The following is a 19,527-nucleotide window of genomic DNA, read 5'->3' as shown; positions in this document are numbered from 1 at the left end:
TACCTTAAAAATATCTTTCACTGAGGCTAAATCTCAAACCTAGTGAAAACACCACTGCTCTAACTACTGAAGTGGGTACAGTCTTTCGCATAGGTACAGGTAAAGCTATCATCAACTCTAAGTTTGGTTTGACAACAGTGATTTACTAGGTGCAGTTTACTGGAGGTGGTACGCCATTGTCTTTCTCCAACCTTTGAACTGACTTACCCAGCCAGCTATAGCAGAGCATACATTCCAATGTGGATTTCAAACCACGGTGAGCTAAAGATTTTTCACACTGAGAAAAACTGCTAGAGTTGCTAGAAGCCCATTATATTAGATAAAGAAACTAGTTTCATCATTTTCCTGTATTGGGAAATTGTTGTGCCTCCCATAGTAACTAGAAAGGTTTGAGGAATATTTTCTTGGAACTCACTTTGAGGTGTCAAAACATGCTGTAAACCGGATTATGCACTGGAAGTTTCAGACAACAGCAAACTGGTCTCCCATATGTAAGTGTCCATTCAGCATAGGTGGAACTTAAGTCCCAACCATCTATCAATCACTCTGTGCTGCCAGGATATTAGTGGTTTATGTAGATGGAATGTTAACAAAGTACTCGGCCATAATGTGGCTGACACCTATCGGCTTTTTTGGAGACACTTATTCTTTACTAGGGGGACAACTCAGTCTCTCACTGTAAGCCTCTTGACTGTTCCCAGACAGATGATGTAGGTTCAATGACTTACTGAGTAAAGGAAACCCTGTCATAATCTCTTCTTGCTCTTCTTTAGCTGTAAAACTTTGTAGCCTTATATTAATATTTGGATCATTAAGGCCAGGTTCTCATTCAAAATGGTCAAAAATTCAAATTTTTTGAAAGGTATATGTGTTGGAGTGAAAAGGTTTTTTTATCCATGCATTACAAAAGTTTCTACAGTCCATTGTTCAAAGCAGTGTCACGGCTGCTGTGGGACACACTCAGCCGGAGATACCTGATTTAGGTAGAAAACGTGTTGTGCTGTGACGCACATTCACAAAATGATTTATATCGCAGTATGCATGCAAACACATTTGCCGAAAAATCTGACGAACAACGTGTGCAGGCTGTCGATTGCAGCATACCCAGCTCATCCAGATCGGCTTTTCTTAACAAGAAAAATGAGGGAATTGTTCTCCTGGAACAGGTTGAATTAGAGGAAGGGTTGATATATGGTGCTGGTATTGCAGCCCTAAACATAAGTAATTTTTTTTTTTTTTTTTTTTTGTCAAATTTTGGTCAAAGTTGGTCAACACATAATTTTTTGTCCACTGTATTGAATTAGCCAGTTTGAATATCTAAATTCAGGTTCATGTTCAGCAACATCAAAAATATATCACACCACGTAGTTTTTATGCAAATTGAACTAATAAATACGTATAAAAGTTTTCCTCAACTTTACACAGGTTTTTCTTGAGAAATGATTTGTCGAAACTCCGTGCAGCATAAAATAAAAACTATTCAACCTATGAACTTCTAGCCACTTTTCGTAGTACGTTATACCTATAACATATGAAACTTTTAGTATAAACTATTTTTTGTAAAGCCATAAAGAGAAAATTCCCAAAAACTCAACTCAAACTTTAAGTTAGCACCATATCATTAAATTTAAGGTTATTTCATTGTAGTTATGTAAAAGCTTCCATAAATTTAATGTAGTAAGAACCCTTGATCAAATGATAATTATAGATGCCATTTTTTTCTTCTACAATAAAGTCAAAAGTATGATCAATCATAATTCCCAAACAGATCCTTTGTATGTCTTTTCCTTGTCTCAAAAAAATTTGCAACCTTTGCCTACTTTTTGTTCGTAGGAATGAGAACCTGGCCTTTTAAGGGTTATTGGATTTACATCCAAAGGTTGTCTTTTTTCCAAATAATAGTTACAGTCCATTTCAACACTTGAATGGAAGGCGACAATGGTAGTAACTCATAGTTTGTTAATGAAATACTCACCTGTGATCTGGTGATAATCCCATTCCTATAATATGGCCATGAAGATCAATAACATGGTCTACTTTGTCAAATTTGTGAGCAACCTCATTATAGTCAAGCCAGTTAGGTTCTGGTATGGGCACTTCAGCATTCCTGAGTTCCTTTTCTCTAGCTCTCGCAGCTATTCGTTCTCTCAGCGATGGTCCAGGATCCAGTTTCTGAGGAAACGAAACTGACGTAATACGTTTGAATCCTATTAAATGTGGAGTATAAGTTTTGGAGCCAGTAGTAAATATTAAATATTTTTCTGGTTGTTGTGCTAAATCATCACTTTCGCTCATGCATTCTTCTGCTTCCATTGATGCCTCAGAATTTTCGGAAGCATTTTCATCTGTTCCATCCACTGTGTCCCTGTCTGTAACAGCAAAAAGAAACTTACAGTTGAGAATGAAAAGTGATACAAAATGATTTGCACTTCCGTACAATGGAAGATTTTATAATCCAAGGAATGGTAATCACAAAACATTGCCTGGAGGTAAATGACATTGTAACAATTGCAAATAAAGTCTATAAACAAGCATGCAATCATGTCTCATAGTGTGGATTGCTCGTGTACCGTCATGTACAAATTAAGCGATGTTGATATTCTTTTCAGAATACTCCTAATGATCCGATGATGGCAGTAAGCAAACATCAATCACTGTGAATTGTGCAGTAATGTGCAATCAAGACTGATATTTATGAATAAAATGAGTGTTGTAAAAAATATTGTAGACAGAGAAAGGAGAGGGAGGGGGAATCTGGGATCAACTACATTGTTATAATGGATCAAGCTGCAAATAGGTACTTCGTGCAGTTTTTTAATCTCTGCTTGTGTCGAGGAGAAATCCAAAGGCACTGTGCGCAGAAATTTTTGGTTCCATTATCAGAAGTCCCTATTCTGTCTCTATCGGTCAAGCCAACAACTAGCTATGAAACAAGTGCTATGAGTGGTGTTATTTTGTGGGTTCTACTAGTAAACCAATATACAATCACTAATTTCCTTTCACAACATTGACCCTGCAACTTCAGAGTAGATTTTTTTAAAATATTAACTTCATGTTAGATTACAAAAAAAGCAGATTTGTTTTTGAATATTACCACCACATAGGACAAGTAACATGTAAATGTAATATTCTGCTTCATAAATTCATTGTTTACTACAACATGAAAGGCTAAAAGAAAAGTGAAGCTTCTGGACCTGCATTGTGTTTTTAATTTACAAAAACTGCTCTAAGCTCATATCTGTACATTTCACATCAACAAGTGAATTGGAATAATAATCATGCATACGAAATTCAGACTAATGTTTTACGCTCACTAAATAGAGCTGACAGAATGTGTCTTATATGAAAATATGAAAAAAATGCAAATAAGTTATGGTCTAATACAAAATAGTTTCAATATAAATAAATGATAGCAGAGGACTAACTCTTTATCATTCTGTTCTTAAAAATGTAACTTTTCTTCAAAGAAATGACCATCTATGTAAGCAACAAAATACTGAAAACTCACCACTTTCATAAAGTCCATATTCTCTACTACCATTACTGCAATCATAGCTAGATCTTCCACATTGTGTTTCTACCCTTCTGTAGTCTGAATTATACTGAATGGAACATGGGTAATCAACAATATCACTTCTTCGACGCCAATTTAAAAAGGCACCTTCAAGGGAATTTGCCCTGAAAGAATTATTTAATCATAATAGTCTAACCTTTAAAAACAATTACATCAACACTGAATACAGAGAAAATATACTCAGGTATTAAATAGTAACTGTATAATAGTACATACTGTAAACATGATGAAACCTGAATTAGTGATTCAGGTGGATCATCTTCAAGACTTCCATTGTATAACAGTGGTGATCCATTCATCTCACTGGTTGATGGATATGGGTTTCTTTTTTCATTATTTAGTGATTTTTGAATGTTATCCATTGGAGACTGTTGGTTACTATTATTAACCTGTGTTGGTGAAGGTGCCAAACAGTTGGCTACCATTATCGCTCGGATAGAGCTGGAGTTGGGGTTGTAGAATGCATACAACTTGCTTGTGATTGGAACATGTTCAGAATTTGCTTCTTGGGATGCTTTATTCAACCACAGGACAGACGTACTGACTAAGTGTGCAAGCCAGTGAAGATCACCTGATAATAAATACTGATCACTGAACCATGTCCCAAATATGTCATATGGTCTGTTTTTCACTCTACACTGCAGGGCAAAACCATCTGAAAAGTAAATTTCACTTTCCTATAGTAACTGCACACTTTCACAACACAGTAGGATCTTGCAATGTGATTTTACTATACAAAAACTGCTCTACACTCATATTTGTATACCCTGCATCAACAAGTATTGGAATACTAATCGTGCATACTGAGTACAGAGCAATATTTTACACTTACTGAATAGAGTTTACAGAACAAGCACTATATGAAAATATCTTTAAAAATTGCAAATCAGTTAATTTTCTAACACAGAATAGTCTTTAGCCCATCAAACCATGAAGTTTACAATACTGCCGTCCCTTAATGAATACATTGTAGTTTTACAACCCAACTTGTGACACAAACTTTCATTTCACTTTGGAGTCAATAAGATACAGCATTCATCTAATTTCTCAGCAATACTCATTACTCAAATTTTTCAAACGTTCACAGACTGTCGCATCATGTAAAATGAGTACAGCTTGTACAAGTAGATGAGAGAGGTCCAGTTTGTAAACAAAAAGTTAAAGAGGTAACAAAAGTTTGGGTGTGATTTTGCAACTCTTTGTTACTATTTACACAAATATTTATTGGCTTCCTATTTTTACCTCTAACACATCATATGAACTTTAAAACTGCACTACTCACCTGCTGTTTATGTACTAGTGTATTTCTGTCATGTTATCATTTCCTTATTCTATGATCCTGAGAGATTCTTACTCCTTGAATATTATACACTGTTTTCCAAACCCTTGACATCTAATTACATTTATTTTTTGGCAGATAACAAAGACCCCATTAGTACATACCCAAATGTACAACTCTTCTGGCTATATTTATCATCACTGATGTCCAATGCTTCATTTGATTTTTAAGATGATTTTTTGTTGTTGTTGTTTGAGTAATAAAAGCAACCTGTATGTGATGTTTGTTTATTTCAGTTTGCAGCACAAACAGAAAAAAAAAACATAACACCAATATGGCTGCCATCAGGGTTGCCACTAAACCATTAATCAAAATTAAGAAACAGTGATGTGTCAAGAAACACAATGCATGTATAAACCTTCCCTCTTGCTGTCAGGTCAACTTCTGCCTGTCACTGTTGATACTCTGGATATATGATAACAGATTCTGAGTTTTATTCTTCCACACATTTATAAATAGTTGTGGAAGATAACACTGCAGTCAGTTCATGCCTAATGGCTAAATTGTCAACATCCCTATGGTGTTAGCCAGTGTAAGGCAGTCCTGATTTAATTATCGTGAAGCAGACATTGTGTTATAGTCAGTCTGTAGTACTCACTCACAACATAAGCATCTCTATGTTATTAGCTGTCAGTTGGCAACATATTTATGTCATTAACCAGTATCAGTGAATCAGCAGTAGTCTTTCATTATGTTAACATCTATGTATCTATGTATCAATCAAATGTAGAATGCTATGATACTATGTGAACCGGGGGGAGGGGGGGCAAGGGATGCTCGCACTGTACTCCATCTGGAATCTGGGACACATTTTTGACACTACTCACTACATGAGTACTGCTTTCTTATTGGCCACAAAATCTGGAGATGTTTTAGCGAGCTCTGCTGTCATGGGTTTGAGCAGTTGCGATCATCTCATAGTGCTAACAACTTATAATACTGATGAACAATACTGATACCAACCAAAATATTCTCAGTATTATCAGTACATATTGAGCATGTGAGGGTGAATATTACCCATTTGACAATTCGCCATTATGTTGTTCACATTTTTTGCAGTTTGGCTTCTATATTGTACAGCTGATTTATGCAAAGTTCAAGTGATTTAGATTTTTAAAATAAAAGAAGAAATGATGGCCTTGCTAATAGCGTCTGAAGATATGCCTGTAGCCAAAAACTGCAAAGTTTCTCCTAATTGCTTGTCAACTGGGATTACCTGCCTCACTGCTTTATTTTGTTTTACTGTTCTGTCTCTTATTAACATTAGTAAATAGTTCTTGTCCATTGCAGACATATCAGAACACTGCAACTATTAAATTGAAGATAATTTATAATTAATTAGCTACAACCACTTGCCGTTATAGGTGATTATTTTTCCATGATGACATCTCAAGATGCCAGGCTTCCCATTTTCAGATGTTTACCTTTATTTACATGTTGACAACATTATTTCTTTATTAATGGCACTGTAGAATTTGCAAGGAAAGTTTTTAAGACAGTTACTACAAAACATAAACAAAAAGGCATAAATAAATGTAAATAAATGTAAAGGTGACGATAATATGAGTGTAGTCTCAAAAATGTGTATTCTGAGGGACAATTTATTGTTGTCAAATGTCAGGAAATGGGTGCCATTCATGTCAGTGCATTAGCCAGTAAACACTGAAGTTGCAGGCACTACAGTTTTGACTTCACGTGCTAGGAGCAATGCAGTCACGCCACGTGACAAGACGATCTGCAAGCTTAAATGAGTATGTGAATCAGGCCTGCAGGTCACCAAAGGTTGCCCATCCCTAATTTACATGTTGATGGTAGCTGCAAAAATCAGCAACATCTGTTACAAAAGTGGTTGGCTGCAATAGGAATTTGTTTCCACACTGGGCAGCCTGTTGAACTCCACCTGACAATTTGAAAACAAATATAACATCCCACAAAGGGGTTAAACATCTCTTCCTAATTTACTTTTAACCAAGGCATGATGGCAAACATTGAACTGAAAAGTACTCCTCGAGCTAATCAATCTTTCATCACTGGGAACAGTGATGCAACTAGGTCATTGAATTCTGGAGGGATTAGAACATCACGTAAAAAATAATCTAAACTGTCAGGTATACCAAACATCACCACTTTACTGAACACTGGGAAACAATTGACAAATGTATTAATCATACACAATATATTCATACTAGTACTTCTGCAACCCAAATACAGAGATGAGAACTAATTTGAAACATTGGTCTACAGGATTTGAAAAGTGAAAATGTCCATACAGAATAAACCTAGAGTCATGCTTGGAACAGCTTTCATAGTCAAACGGAACTGAACACAAACCATCACACACGGAAGCACCAAAGAAACTGGAACAGGCATGATTATTCAAATACAGAGATATGTAAACAGGCAGAATACGGCGCTGCAGTCGGCATTGCCTATATAAGATAAGTGTGTGGCACAGTTGTTAGATCAGTTACTGCTGCTACAATGGCAGGTTATCAACAATTAAGCGAGTTTGAACATGCTATTATAGTCAGTGCACAAGTGATGGGACACAGCATCTCTGAGGCAGCAATGAAGTGGGGATTTTCCTCTACGGCTGCTTCACAAGTGTATCGTGAATGTCAGGAATCTGGTAAAACTTCAAATCTCCGACACTGCTGTGGCCATGAAAAGGTCCTGCAAGATGGGGACCAACGACAACTGAAGAGAATAATTCAACAGACAATAGTGCAACCCTTCCACAAATTGCTGCAGATTTCAATGCTTGGTCATCAACAAGTGTCAGCGTATGAACCATTCAACGAAACATCATTGATATGGGCTTTTGGAGCCATAGGCCCCCTCATGTACTCTTGATGACTGCTGAGTGGTAACATGTTGCCTGATTGGACGAGTCTCATTTCAAATTGTACCAAGCGGATGGACATGTATGGGTATGGAGACAACCTCATGAACCCATGGACCCTGCATGTCAGCAGGGGACTGTTCAAGCTGGTGGAGGTTCTGTAATGGTGTGGGGATAATGTAGTTGGAGTTATATGGGACTCATGATACATCTAGTTACAACTCTGACACGTGACATGTATGTAGGCATCCTGTCTGATCACCTGCATCCATTCATCTCCATTGTGTTCCAACGGACTTGGGCAATTCCAGCAGGACAGTTCAACACCCACTCTTGTCCATAATTGCTATAGAGTGGTCTCAGGAACACTCTTCTGAGTTTAAACACTTCCGCTGTCCACCAGACTCCCCAGACATGAACATTATTGAACATACCTGGGATGCCTTGCAACATGCTATTCAGAAGAGATCTCTACCCCCCCTCATACTCTTATGGATTTATGGACAGCTCTGCAGGATTTGTGGAGTCAGTTCTTTCCAGCACTACTTCAGACATTAGTCAAGTCAATGCCATGTCGTGTTGTGACACTTCTGTGTGCTCGCAGGGGCCCTACACAGTATAAGCAGCTGTACTAGTTTCTTTGGCTCTTCAGTGTAAATGCACATGCACCTTCAAACTATGACAACAACAAAAAAACTAGAAAAAGTCAAACAATTTTGGGAGCCATTAGAAAATGAGACATCAAAAAATACTAAAAGTGTCACACAAAACTACATGTAGGAGACAACCACTCAGCATGGTAGAGAACAGAAATACTAGGAAATAGGAGAAAATTTTACCATACACAAATGCACCAAAAACAAAAGAGAAAGGCTCATCATCTTCTGCAGACGATTTGACTTAAATCTGTCAATCTTTTCCATTTGGCAAAACTCACCATAAGCAGGAGCACCTCTGAGAGCTCTATTGCAGCTCTGGACAAAAGATGAAGAATGGAAATTTTTGTGGACCACAACCACACAACCTGGAAGACTCACCAATAGTTAACATATCCGGTTATAGAAGCCTTCATTGTGTGATTGTTTTCAGAAAATTACCAAGGAGAAAGACCTGGTCTCCTCATAATACACATTTAGACTCTTATCAGCTGGATCATGTGGCAATGACGAAACAAAACAGAGAGAAATCATGAATGTAGAGGGACTAGGCACAGACTAGGTCCACTTTTTAACAGAAATAAAAGCAAAATTTCAATCTGAAAGATCAAACCACAAAATTTAAAAAAGTTTACACAATTAACACAAAACTTTTGTGTCAGATGACATGAGCAAATTTGCTAAAAACCTTCACACAAACAAGATGGGAAATTGGGATGAGATCAGGGAAGCAATGATAGAAGCAGTGAAAGAGTAGAACACCCTCCAAGAAGAAGAAAAAACAGACAGCAGGGCAAAATACGTGATGAAGCGGCAGAGTAGACAACATGGAAAAAAATGGAACTCCTGCAAACAAGAGTGTGACTTGAACACATTCACTGAGAGAAGAAAACAAATATCAAAAATTATTACAACAGAGAAGTGGAAATATGACAAAGAACTATTAGAAGAAAGATACAAATTTCAGACAGAACACTAGGGACTTATACAAAATTTTTGAAGAAAAATAACAGGGTACAACCCAATGAGTCTTTCCTTCAAAGATCAACAATCAAACTGATTACCAACAACAAAAGCAATTGTGAGCTACAACAAAAATAGTTCGAGTGTCTTTAAATTGTGAGGAACCAACACAACAATTAATTTTCAGACACTTCCAAAAGGAAAACACATATTCAGAACCACTGACACTGTATCAAGTTGGACAATACATTGGCCACCTAAAAAACGTCAGTGCCAAAACAACACAGGATGTTAGCCAAGATGAGGAAACTGGGAGGGATGCAGGCAGCTGAAACTGTTTGTGAGCTCATTAAAGATAGTTGAGAGAATAGAAGAATACCAGATGATTGGGAACAAGCCATACCCCATCCACTATATAAGAAGGGAGACAGGACATACATCAACAATTACTAAGGCATACATTTACTTCCAGTCATCTACACAACTGTTTCCAAGGCACTACTGAATGATGGAAGAGCAGACGGAACTGATGTGTACTAAGAGGGTTTTGGGAAAAGTAGTTTGTGCCCTGAAAAATTTTTAAATCTAGAATTGATCAAATTCTGCAATTTTAAAAAAAGAAATGGAATTGAAAACTATGTACTGCAGCACAGTATACAATCTTTAATAAATGTTGATCCAACCAATTAATAGCAAGAGTGTCATTCAAGACAACAGATTATGAGACCACCTAAGACGAATAACCATATCAGGTAAGTTACATAACTGTTTCCTACCCTACATCATCTGAAAGAGCCTACGGTTTAGATGCAATTTGTGGTCCACAAGTTCAAAACCAAAGGCATTACAGTTGTTTTCTTTGATCAAGATAGGATCCTTTTTCTGTGACACAGTGCTTAGCAGAAGTTTACAGCCTCTTCACAGACCCTGAGAAGTCTTCTTTTGGAATTTTCTTCAGTTTGTTGGTCATAATCTTCTGGATACAATCAACTGGATCAAACCTTGAGCCTTTCAGGTACATTTTTAACTCTGGGAAGAGGAAATAGTCTGAAGGGGGACAAATCTGATGAGTAATGAGAATATGCAACATGAGATGTTTCATAACATTTCAGGTGACCTGCCAGACACCTGCAACTTGCTGCCATGATCTTTAGGCTGTCTTCAGATGAATACTGATGAAAATGCACTGAGCTGACATATTTCAAGACCCCCACCAAAACATGCATGGTGTATCCAGTTGATGAAGCACATGCACTTCTGCTACGAGTCTGTGGGCTGCAGCATGGGCCTTCCATAGTAAAAGATTGCTTCATCAATATCAAATTAATTTACTTTGAACAGTACAATTGCAGAACATGGCCAGCTATGCAAATCACAAAGTTTCCTATGAAAGGACTGTATGCAGAATTTAACTGAAAGTCGTTGTCTTGATTAATAAGGACTCAAATAGTCATATTTCCACTTATTTATTGAAGATGGAACTCAACTGGTTTGATGTGTGGGCCACTATTTTTGTTTCATTGTGTTTTATAAAATGACCAGTCGAAATACAGTGTTCGGCAATAGTGGACCTATTGGCTTGGAGGCCGCTGATGTTCTACAATGCAACCCTGCATGACGTGCACTGTTTGCCTTATATAAGATCTGCTGAATTTGCACGGAATCCTACAAACATCTGCCTCACACAAATGTAAGTTGTCTTTAACAGATCCCAATAGTGTTGAGGTTTTGGAAGGATGATGGAATAATACTTTAATTTTATGTCTTCCCAATATTCTGCCTATTTTTGCTAAAACATTTCCAATGTATGGTAGATAAGCATTATTCTGAAGGCATCATTCTCTTCCTTGTTCTGTCATTTGTACATCTGTAGCATTCTCTGTACTTGCTGAGATGAATATCCATTGTTCAGAAACACAGTTTGCAAATCTGCCAGGTCCTTTTGCACTTTATCGGCATCTGAGACTGTATGGGTTCAGTGCATAATGATCTTTAGAATGTCCATCATTTCTACTGGACAGTGGCATCTGCATTTAGAAGTTGTCGTCTTGGGATAGGCCGGATGCTGTGATGTGGGCCAAAGTGAACTGGATTCACAACAAGGCTATAACAAGGCAGACTGCAGAGACTGGCTGAATTTGGATACAGATGCCACAAGAAGTTCCTGTTCGACAACATATTATCAACTTGATGGGGAAATCTATAGATGACAAGACTGCATCCTTGTTGGCAAGAGGTTTTAATTTTGCTCCTACATCTGTTTTACTGACACTAGTGGACTTGTCAGTCCCACCAGACAGGCTGTGTGCTGCCTTGAAAGTTGCAGCAAGAGGAAATGTCCACCCCTGGTAGCTGAGTGGTCTGCGTGACAGAATGTCATACCTAGTGGCCCAGGTTCGATTCCTGGCTGGATCGGAGATTTTCTCTGCTTAGGGACTGGGTGTTGTGTTATCCTTACCATCATCATTTCATCCCCATCGACATGCAAGTCGCCGAAGTGGCGTCAACTCGAAAGACTTGCACCTGGCGAACGGTCTAACCGACGGGAGGCCCTAGCCACACGGCATTCCATTTTAGCAGAGGAAATTTGTCAGAAGTCTTGCCATGTGTTGACGAGAGGCATACAACTGAAGAGCAACATCTAGCCTAAGGGCGGGTCACCCTCTCCTGATTTACAAGGTGACGTACTCGGGTTGGATGAAGGTAACGCTACTGTGCTTTTGCCACAGAAGGATTATAGTAATAACATCAATGTGTTTTTATTGAGTGGCTCACCATATCATAAGAGCAATAATCGTCCTATTAACCAAGTGATGGGAGCAGAACTTCTATCTAACACTTCTCTACCACAGAAGGTCATTAAGAGCCTGAGGTCAAATAGTTCAGTTCGAACTAGGCTGTACGGAAAGCTCAATATCCGCAAAGAAGGCATGATGCCTTAATATCCTTTAATGAGCAATATTGGAGTGGCCACCTATGACATAATGACTTTACTCAAACCCATTGTACACAAATGTGCCCATCACAAACAGTTCTAGCAATTTTATTAGCAGACATCAATCACTTAAGCTGAAAAGCAATGACTTGGTCAGCTCTGATGATGTTTTGCTTTTTACAAATGTGCCTCTAGTGGACTCACTGCATCTCGTTGGCACTACATTTGGGACTGACATTACAGCATTGTTCACACGCCCCAACCCCCCCCCCCCCCTCCCCCCTCCCTCCAATGTACTTTTTATTTAATAATCAGTGTTTCAACAATCTGGTGGTGTCACCATTGTGTCCTTTGTCTCCTCTGGTGGTCAATTTTTTTTTAAAGATTTTGAGGATTGAGCACTCACCTCAACTAAAGTCTTTTGGTGATACACGCAGACACTTACAAGCTACTACTCGCTAACATCTGACATAAATGATAGGCATTCTAAAAATCTTAAGCCACTGAGCTCATACCATTCTGATAAATACAGACAGCAAGACAGACATACAAATGACAGAACAAGGAAGAGGATGGGGCCTTCAAAACTGCTGTGTATCTACTGCGTACATATTGCAAATGTTTCAGTGAAAATAGGTAGAATATTAAGAGGACACAAAATTAAAGCAATATTTCGTTTTCCTTCCAAAATCTTGAAGCTATTGGGATCTGTTAAAGATGACTCAGGGTTGCACAAGGCAGTTGTTTACAGAATTAAGTGTGAATGCGGCAAATATTACATACGGCACTTGAAGCTCACTATGCCCGATTGCATTGTAAAACACCAGCAGCATATTTGCCTCCTCCAAGCCAATAAGTCCACTGCTGCTGAACTTTGTATTTTGACTGGTCATTTGATAAAATACAATGAAACAAAAACTGTGTCCCATACATCGATCTTTTGGAGTTCACCAACAATGAGTCAGTGGAAATACAACTATGAGTTAATCGAGGCAGTGGCTTTCAGTTAAATTCTGCAGTCAATCCTGCCACAGAATAATTTTGTATGCTGCACAGCTGGAATCATGGTATTTTTAACATACAATGCAATCAGTTTGGTGGTGCAGAGCACACACTTGCAGCTAAAGTGCATCTGTTTAAGCAGTGCATGCCTCATGCGACGCATGTGCATTGCCAACTGGATACAAAATGCATGTGCCAGTGGGATCTTAAATACATAAGCTCAGTGCATTTTGATCAATATGCACCTACAGATAGCCAGAAGACTCTGCACCAAAATATTATGGCAGTAAGTTGCAGGCATCTGGCAGTTTGCCTGAAATTTTATGGAACAATCTGCATGCTGGTAGAGTTTTAAATTACACATGCAACACTGATGCTTGCAAGTCATTACCCTGACAATGAGCTGGGATGTTGTGCAGTGGCATTGGGAGGGGGGAGGCAGAGCATGGGGGGACAGCAGAGGCCTAGGCAAATTCACTGGATGTGAACTACCAAATATTTCAACAATTCCTGTTATTGTTCTTTATTTACTGTTCTACCTGGAGGCACATATTCTTTGTGAATGATGTCACTAACATTGAAAAACATGATCAACATTGTCTTCATCCTTGATTTTCCCAATGTTCAGCTCTCTCTCTCTCTCTCTCTCTCTCTCTCTCTCTCTCTCTCTCTCTCTCTCTGTGTGTGTGTGTGTGTGTGTGTGTGTGTGTGTGTGTGTGTGTGTGTTTTGTTGCATCAGAATCAAACTGGAAAGCCACTGCCTTTTTCTGTGAAACCGTTTTTCCTATAAAATCTGTATGATGTTTATTTTCAGCTTGTATTTAATATTCCTTCCTCAAGTGTTTCTGAGAGCTGTTTTTTCTGTTACTGTGTAGTGTGACTCAGTCCACATTCTGCAAGGCTCTCTTTCACAGTGAAGTTCACAGTACTAAATGGAGTGCATTTATCAACTTTATACTCAGTTCCTTATTTAACAATTGCTGAATTGATAAGCACCATTCACGTTAGCCAATAATAGTAGCATGTGTTGGTAGGTTTGTAGATTTCCTGTGGCCATACTACATACTTAAGACACTAAAATGAATAACATAACATTTCTTACCTTGAAGGCTGAAAACAGCAATTTCACCAGATGTGCTATGAGGAGAACCAAAATGAACACCAGACACCAAGAGGAGTGTGTCAGAGGCATTAAATTGGGAATATTGTGTATATTTCCAACAAAATAATTTCATGTCATGGTAGTACTTTATTTTGGCAGGGCAAGATGAGGTCCAAACCTAAAAGCAACAAAACACTTAAAATGCTGCAGCAAAAACATCTGTAGAAAATATGTAGAACTATTAAAACAGGGAAAAAGTAAGTCTGCTTCTGTAACTATACACCATTTAAACAAGTGTGGGAGATGTGCACAACATACTGTTAATACTAAACTGTAAGTGTCCCACACACTTTATCAATATTCCAGGATGGCTCACACAATTATTTAGTAAGCAATCTGCTGTGCAGACTGATTGCATTTTCCCAGTGTTCTCCCAATGACACACAGTTTGCTACCTGGTTTACCTACGACTGGGCCTATATGAGCATTCCACTTAATAGCCCTCCAAATTATTACTCCCAATTATTTATATGAGTTAACCAATTCCAATTGTGACTCACTGATGTTGTAATCATACAACATTACTTTTCTGTATTTTGTTAATTCCACAATTTTACATTCTGAACATTTAAAACAAGTTGCTACTCCTTGCACTACTTCAAAATCTTATCACAATCTACTTGGATATCTGTACACCTTTTCTGAGACAGTATTTCATTACAGATAGCTGCATCATCAGAGAAATATCTGAAGTTACCATTTGTTGTGATGTGGTTTGACAATGCAGGCATGACACATAATTATCAAACAACTTTATTTCCAACTCACTGCATGATGAATCTCACCATGCCCCTCAATTTTTACAGGCAGTTATAAATTAAGAACTGAGTCTTAAGTTTGTGGTTCTAGTACTGAAGTCCAAGTCCTTCAACACATTCTCGTGCTTTTCTGCAGGAAGAGCCTTCATCAGCACGTCTGCCATCATAACTTCAGTTGGGTGATATTCCAGTTTCAGTAGATACTCTTAAAGAGCTTGACATAAGAAGTGATATTTTATATGAAAATGCTTCATCTTTGAGTGAAAAAACTGGGTTGTGTGTTAACTTTGCAGCTGACTGTCACTGAACCAAGTGATGTTCGATTATTTTCCTGTACCTGGCTTTATCATGAATGTTGACAGATGAAGCATTTTCTTTGCTGCTTCCTTGAGGCTCATGTGTTCAGCTTCAGTTTATGAAATATCAACAATTTTCTGCTTGCATAAACATCCTGAGATTGCTGATCCAGATAAGGTGAAGCTGTAGCCTGTATATGACTTCCTATCAGCACTGGAACTTCCCCAGTCAGTCTCTGCAAAACAGAAGATTCCTCCTTTATCCTTGATGTAGATCAGTTTCTTGTCTATATTTCTTTTAAGATATCCAAGGATTTGCTTAGATGCTTGCCAGTGAATAAAATCATGGCCGTTGTTGTACTGGCTCAGATTACTGACTGCATATCATAAATAAGGTCGAGTATTGGTAGTGATGTATTTCAATGCCCCAACCAGTTCTCTGAATGGATAGTAAGTACCATCTTCTGTATTCGTAGCTCTTGCATCCAACTTTCTAGCAGTTGCCAATGGAGTCCTTAATGTCTTGCAGTTATCCATTTGGTGTAAAACTTTTTGGATACAGCCACTTTGACATAATATAATTTTGTCAACAGACTGATTTACTTCTATGCCCAGACAGTACCTTATCGCATCAAGTTACTTAACATCAAAGCTGGCTGATAACTCATCCTTTATTTATTTTGCCCTTTTTGTGTCTGCTGAAGTGATTATAATGTTGTTTACATAAATGAGTAGAAAGACTGGATGTTTTTCTACTCTGGCTACAAAGACCCATGGATCTGAACTTGTGGGTGGCAATCCAGTTGATGTTAAGGTTGCATTCAAATTGGCATATCACTGTTGACCAACTTGGAGCAGTCCATAAATGGCTTTTCTAAATGTAAACACTTTATTAGTGAATTTCGTTGTATGGAACATGTCACTTGCCCTCTTGACTATATGATTTCCTCCATGTCTTTCATCTTTTGTAAAAATTTGAAAAGTGAGTTCAATCGTTCCATGAATATTTCTGTAACAATTTCACCACTGAGAAATGCAATGGTGACATCCAACTGTGAGACATGAAAGTCAAATCTGACTGACAGAGCCATAAGTAATCTAAATGATTCAGTTCTTGCAATTGGAGAAGAATGTTTCCAAAAAGTCAACTTCAGACTGTTGGCTGAATCCTCTTGCAACTATTCTTGCTTTTTTCCTCAGCAAAGATCATTGACCTCTGTAGTTATTCTTCCAAACAGTCCAACAGTCAATTACCCTTTCATTTGTTGGCCTTTCTGCCATGTTCCAGGATACCAATTTTCTCAAACCACTCTTAATGATCTGGATCATGTAATGCAATATTGACACTGACCACTGTTGCATTTGCAATTAAGTTAGCATCACGGTGATGAATCTATACCTGACTGTTGAGTAGATGTAACTTGAATTATTGTCTTCATCACATGATAAGTTATCCTCAAGATAGAATTCTTGGCCTGCAGTAACTGGAAGCCCGTCCGTTTCAAAGGTGTATAATGGTTCATACTTTGATAATGGCTCTGGCTTAATTTTTATATCACCATTGAGATCACCTCCCACACAATTCATGTTGATGCCTCCTTTTGTGGTGACAATCTTGTTCATCCTCATAGAAGACCGCTTAAATTTGTTTGGACTCAAAACTGTCATGATCAAGGAACATGACATTTTGCGACAATGGAGTTCAAGCATTGAAAACTGGCTCACGCTAAACACTATGGCAGGGCGGTGATCCTTCCAGACTAGTAGTATTCAACTGTACTTCAAAACATTGATTAGATTAGATTAGATTAATACTAGTTCCATGGATCATGAATACGATATTTCGTAATGATGTGGAATGAGTCAAATTTTCAAATACATGCCATAATTAAGTTAATTTAACAACATAATTAAGTTAATATAACAACTTTTTTATTTTATTTTTTTTTTCCTTAATTTGTATCTAAAAATTCCTCTATGGAGTAGAAGGAGTTGTCATTCAGAAATTCTTTTAATTTCTTCTTAAACACTTGTTGGTTATCTGTCAGACTTTTGATACTATTTGGTAAGTGACCAAAGACTTTAGTGGCAGTATAATTCACCCCTTTCTGTGCCAAAGTTAGATTTAATCTTGAATAGTGAAGATCATCCTTTCTCCTAGTATTGTAGTTATGCACACTGCTATTACTTTTGAATTGAGTTTGGTTGTTAATAACAAATTTCATAAGAGATTACATATACTGAGAAGCTACTGTGAATATCCCTAGATCCTTAAATAAATGTCTGCAGGATGATCTTGGGTGGACTCCAGCTATTATTCTGATTACACGCTTTTGTGCAATAAATACTTTATTCCTCAGTGATGAATTACCCCAAAATATGATGCCATATGCAAGCAATGAGTGAAAATAGGCGTAGTAAGCTAATTTACTAAGATGTTTATCACCAAAATTTGCAATGACCCTTATTGCATAAGTAGCTGAACTCAAACATTTCAGCAGATCATCAGTGTGTTTCTTCCAATTTAATCTCTCATCAATGGACACACCTAAAGTTTTTGAATATTCTACCGTAGCTATATGCTTCTGATTAAGGTCTATATTTATTAATGGCGTCATACCATTTACTGTACGGAACTGTATGTACTGTGTCTTATCAGCATTCAGTGAGTCCGTTTACAAGGAACCACTTAGTAATTTTCTGAAAGACAGTATTGACAATTTCATCAGTTAATTCTTGTTTGTCAGGTGTGATTACTATACTTCTATCATCAGCAAAGAGAACTAACTTTGCCTCTTCATGAAAATAGAATGGCAAGTCATTAATATATATTAAGAACAACAAAGGACTCAAGACCGACCCTTGTGGAACCCCATTCTTGATAGTTCCCCAGATTGAGGAATGTGCTGATCTTTGCATATTACGAGAACTGCTTATTTCAACTTTCTGCACTCTTCCAGTCAGGTACGAATTAAACCATTTGTACACTGGCCCACTCACGCCACAATACTTGAGCTTGTCTAGCAGAATTTCATGATTTACACAATCAAAAGCCTTTGAGAGATCACAAAAAATCCCAATGGGTGGTGTTCGGTTATCCAGATCATTCAAAATTTGATTGGTGAAAGCATATATCGCATTTTCTGTTGAAAAACCTTTCTGGAAACCAAACTGACATTTTGTTAGTACTTCATTTTTACAGATACGCGAAGCTACTCTTGAACACATTACTTTCTCAAAAATTTTGGATAAAGCTGTTAGAAGGGAGATTGGACGGTAATTGTTGACATCAGATCTATCCCCTTTTTATGCAAAGGTATAACAATAGCATATTTCAGTCTATCAGGGAAAATGCCCTGTTCCAGAGAGCTATTACACAGGTGGCTGAGAATTTTACTTATCTGTTGAGAACAAGCTTTTAGTATTTTGCTGGAAATGCCATCGATTCCATGTGAGTTTTTGCTTCTAAGCAAGTTTATTATTTTCCTAATTTCAGAGGGAGATCACTTGAACTGCCCCCTTCGCATCTTATACCTCTTTAAGATACCACGCACCAGAACAAATGTGACTGCCTGCACTTGTAAGAGTGAACACCAGCTTTTAACTACTACTCTCACCATGTGAAAACATAGGCTCAACACAAAGCTGATATCAAGCCACAACCCAATCGGCGGCCATCTTGGCAGAAAACACAACATGAGAACAGGTCTCCAATAATTGCCACAACCTACACATTGACACGTTACACAAGTTGTCAAAATTAGTAATTTGAGGGGTAGCCAACTTATTGCCGTCATACACGGCAGTCTTAGACCTAGTTTCTGTGACAGCTACGTTTACAACGAAGATTGTACAACCTTGTTATTTACATACTGTATTCTTTTTGTTCGTTTTTAAAAATAATGGTACAGAATCATACAGTTTATGTTGTAATATGCATTTTTCTGTCAAGGGTGCTGCAAACCTCATCTCTCTCTTTACGTATCAATTATAAATGTAT

The 19,527-nt window shown here is 37.7% G+C and overlaps 2 protein-coding genes across 3 annotated transcripts in view; one reads left to right on the top strand and one right to left on the bottom strand.

The window, feature by feature from the left end:
• Positions 1-19,527, top strand: part of LOC126483742 (pre-mRNA-splicing factor syf1 homolog) — a 553,324-nt gene that overhangs the window by 267,538 nt on the left and 266,259 nt on the right. The gene's annotated exons all lie outside the window — the stretch shown is intronic.
• Positions 1-19,527, bottom strand: part of LOC126483743 (F-box/WD repeat-containing protein 5) — an 80,453-nt gene that overhangs the window by 13,268 nt on the left and 47,658 nt on the right. For both annotated transcript variants that reach the window (XM_050106883.1, XM_050106882.1), the window contains exons 4-7: positions 14,414-14,591; positions 3,791-4,229; positions 3,509-3,678; positions 1,976-2,369 (exon numbers count right to left, since the gene is read on the bottom strand). In XM_050106883.1, the coding sequence (XP_049962840.1) occupies positions 1,976-2,369; positions 3,509-3,678; positions 3,791-4,229; positions 14,414-14,591 (1,181 nt within the window). The remainder of the gene's footprint in view (positions 1-1,975; positions 2,370-3,508; positions 3,679-3,790; positions 4,230-14,413; positions 14,592-19,527) is intronic.

This window comes from Schistocerca serialis, chromosome 6 (genome assembly GCF_023864345.2).
Source record: "Schistocerca serialis cubense isolate TAMUIC-IGC-003099 chromosome 6, iqSchSeri2.2, whole genome shotgun sequence".
In the NCBI taxonomy this organism is placed as follows: Eukaryota; Metazoa; Arthropoda; class Insecta; order Orthoptera; family Acrididae; genus Schistocerca; species Schistocerca serialis.
This window is presented reverse-complemented; position numbering and strand designations above follow the sequence as displayed.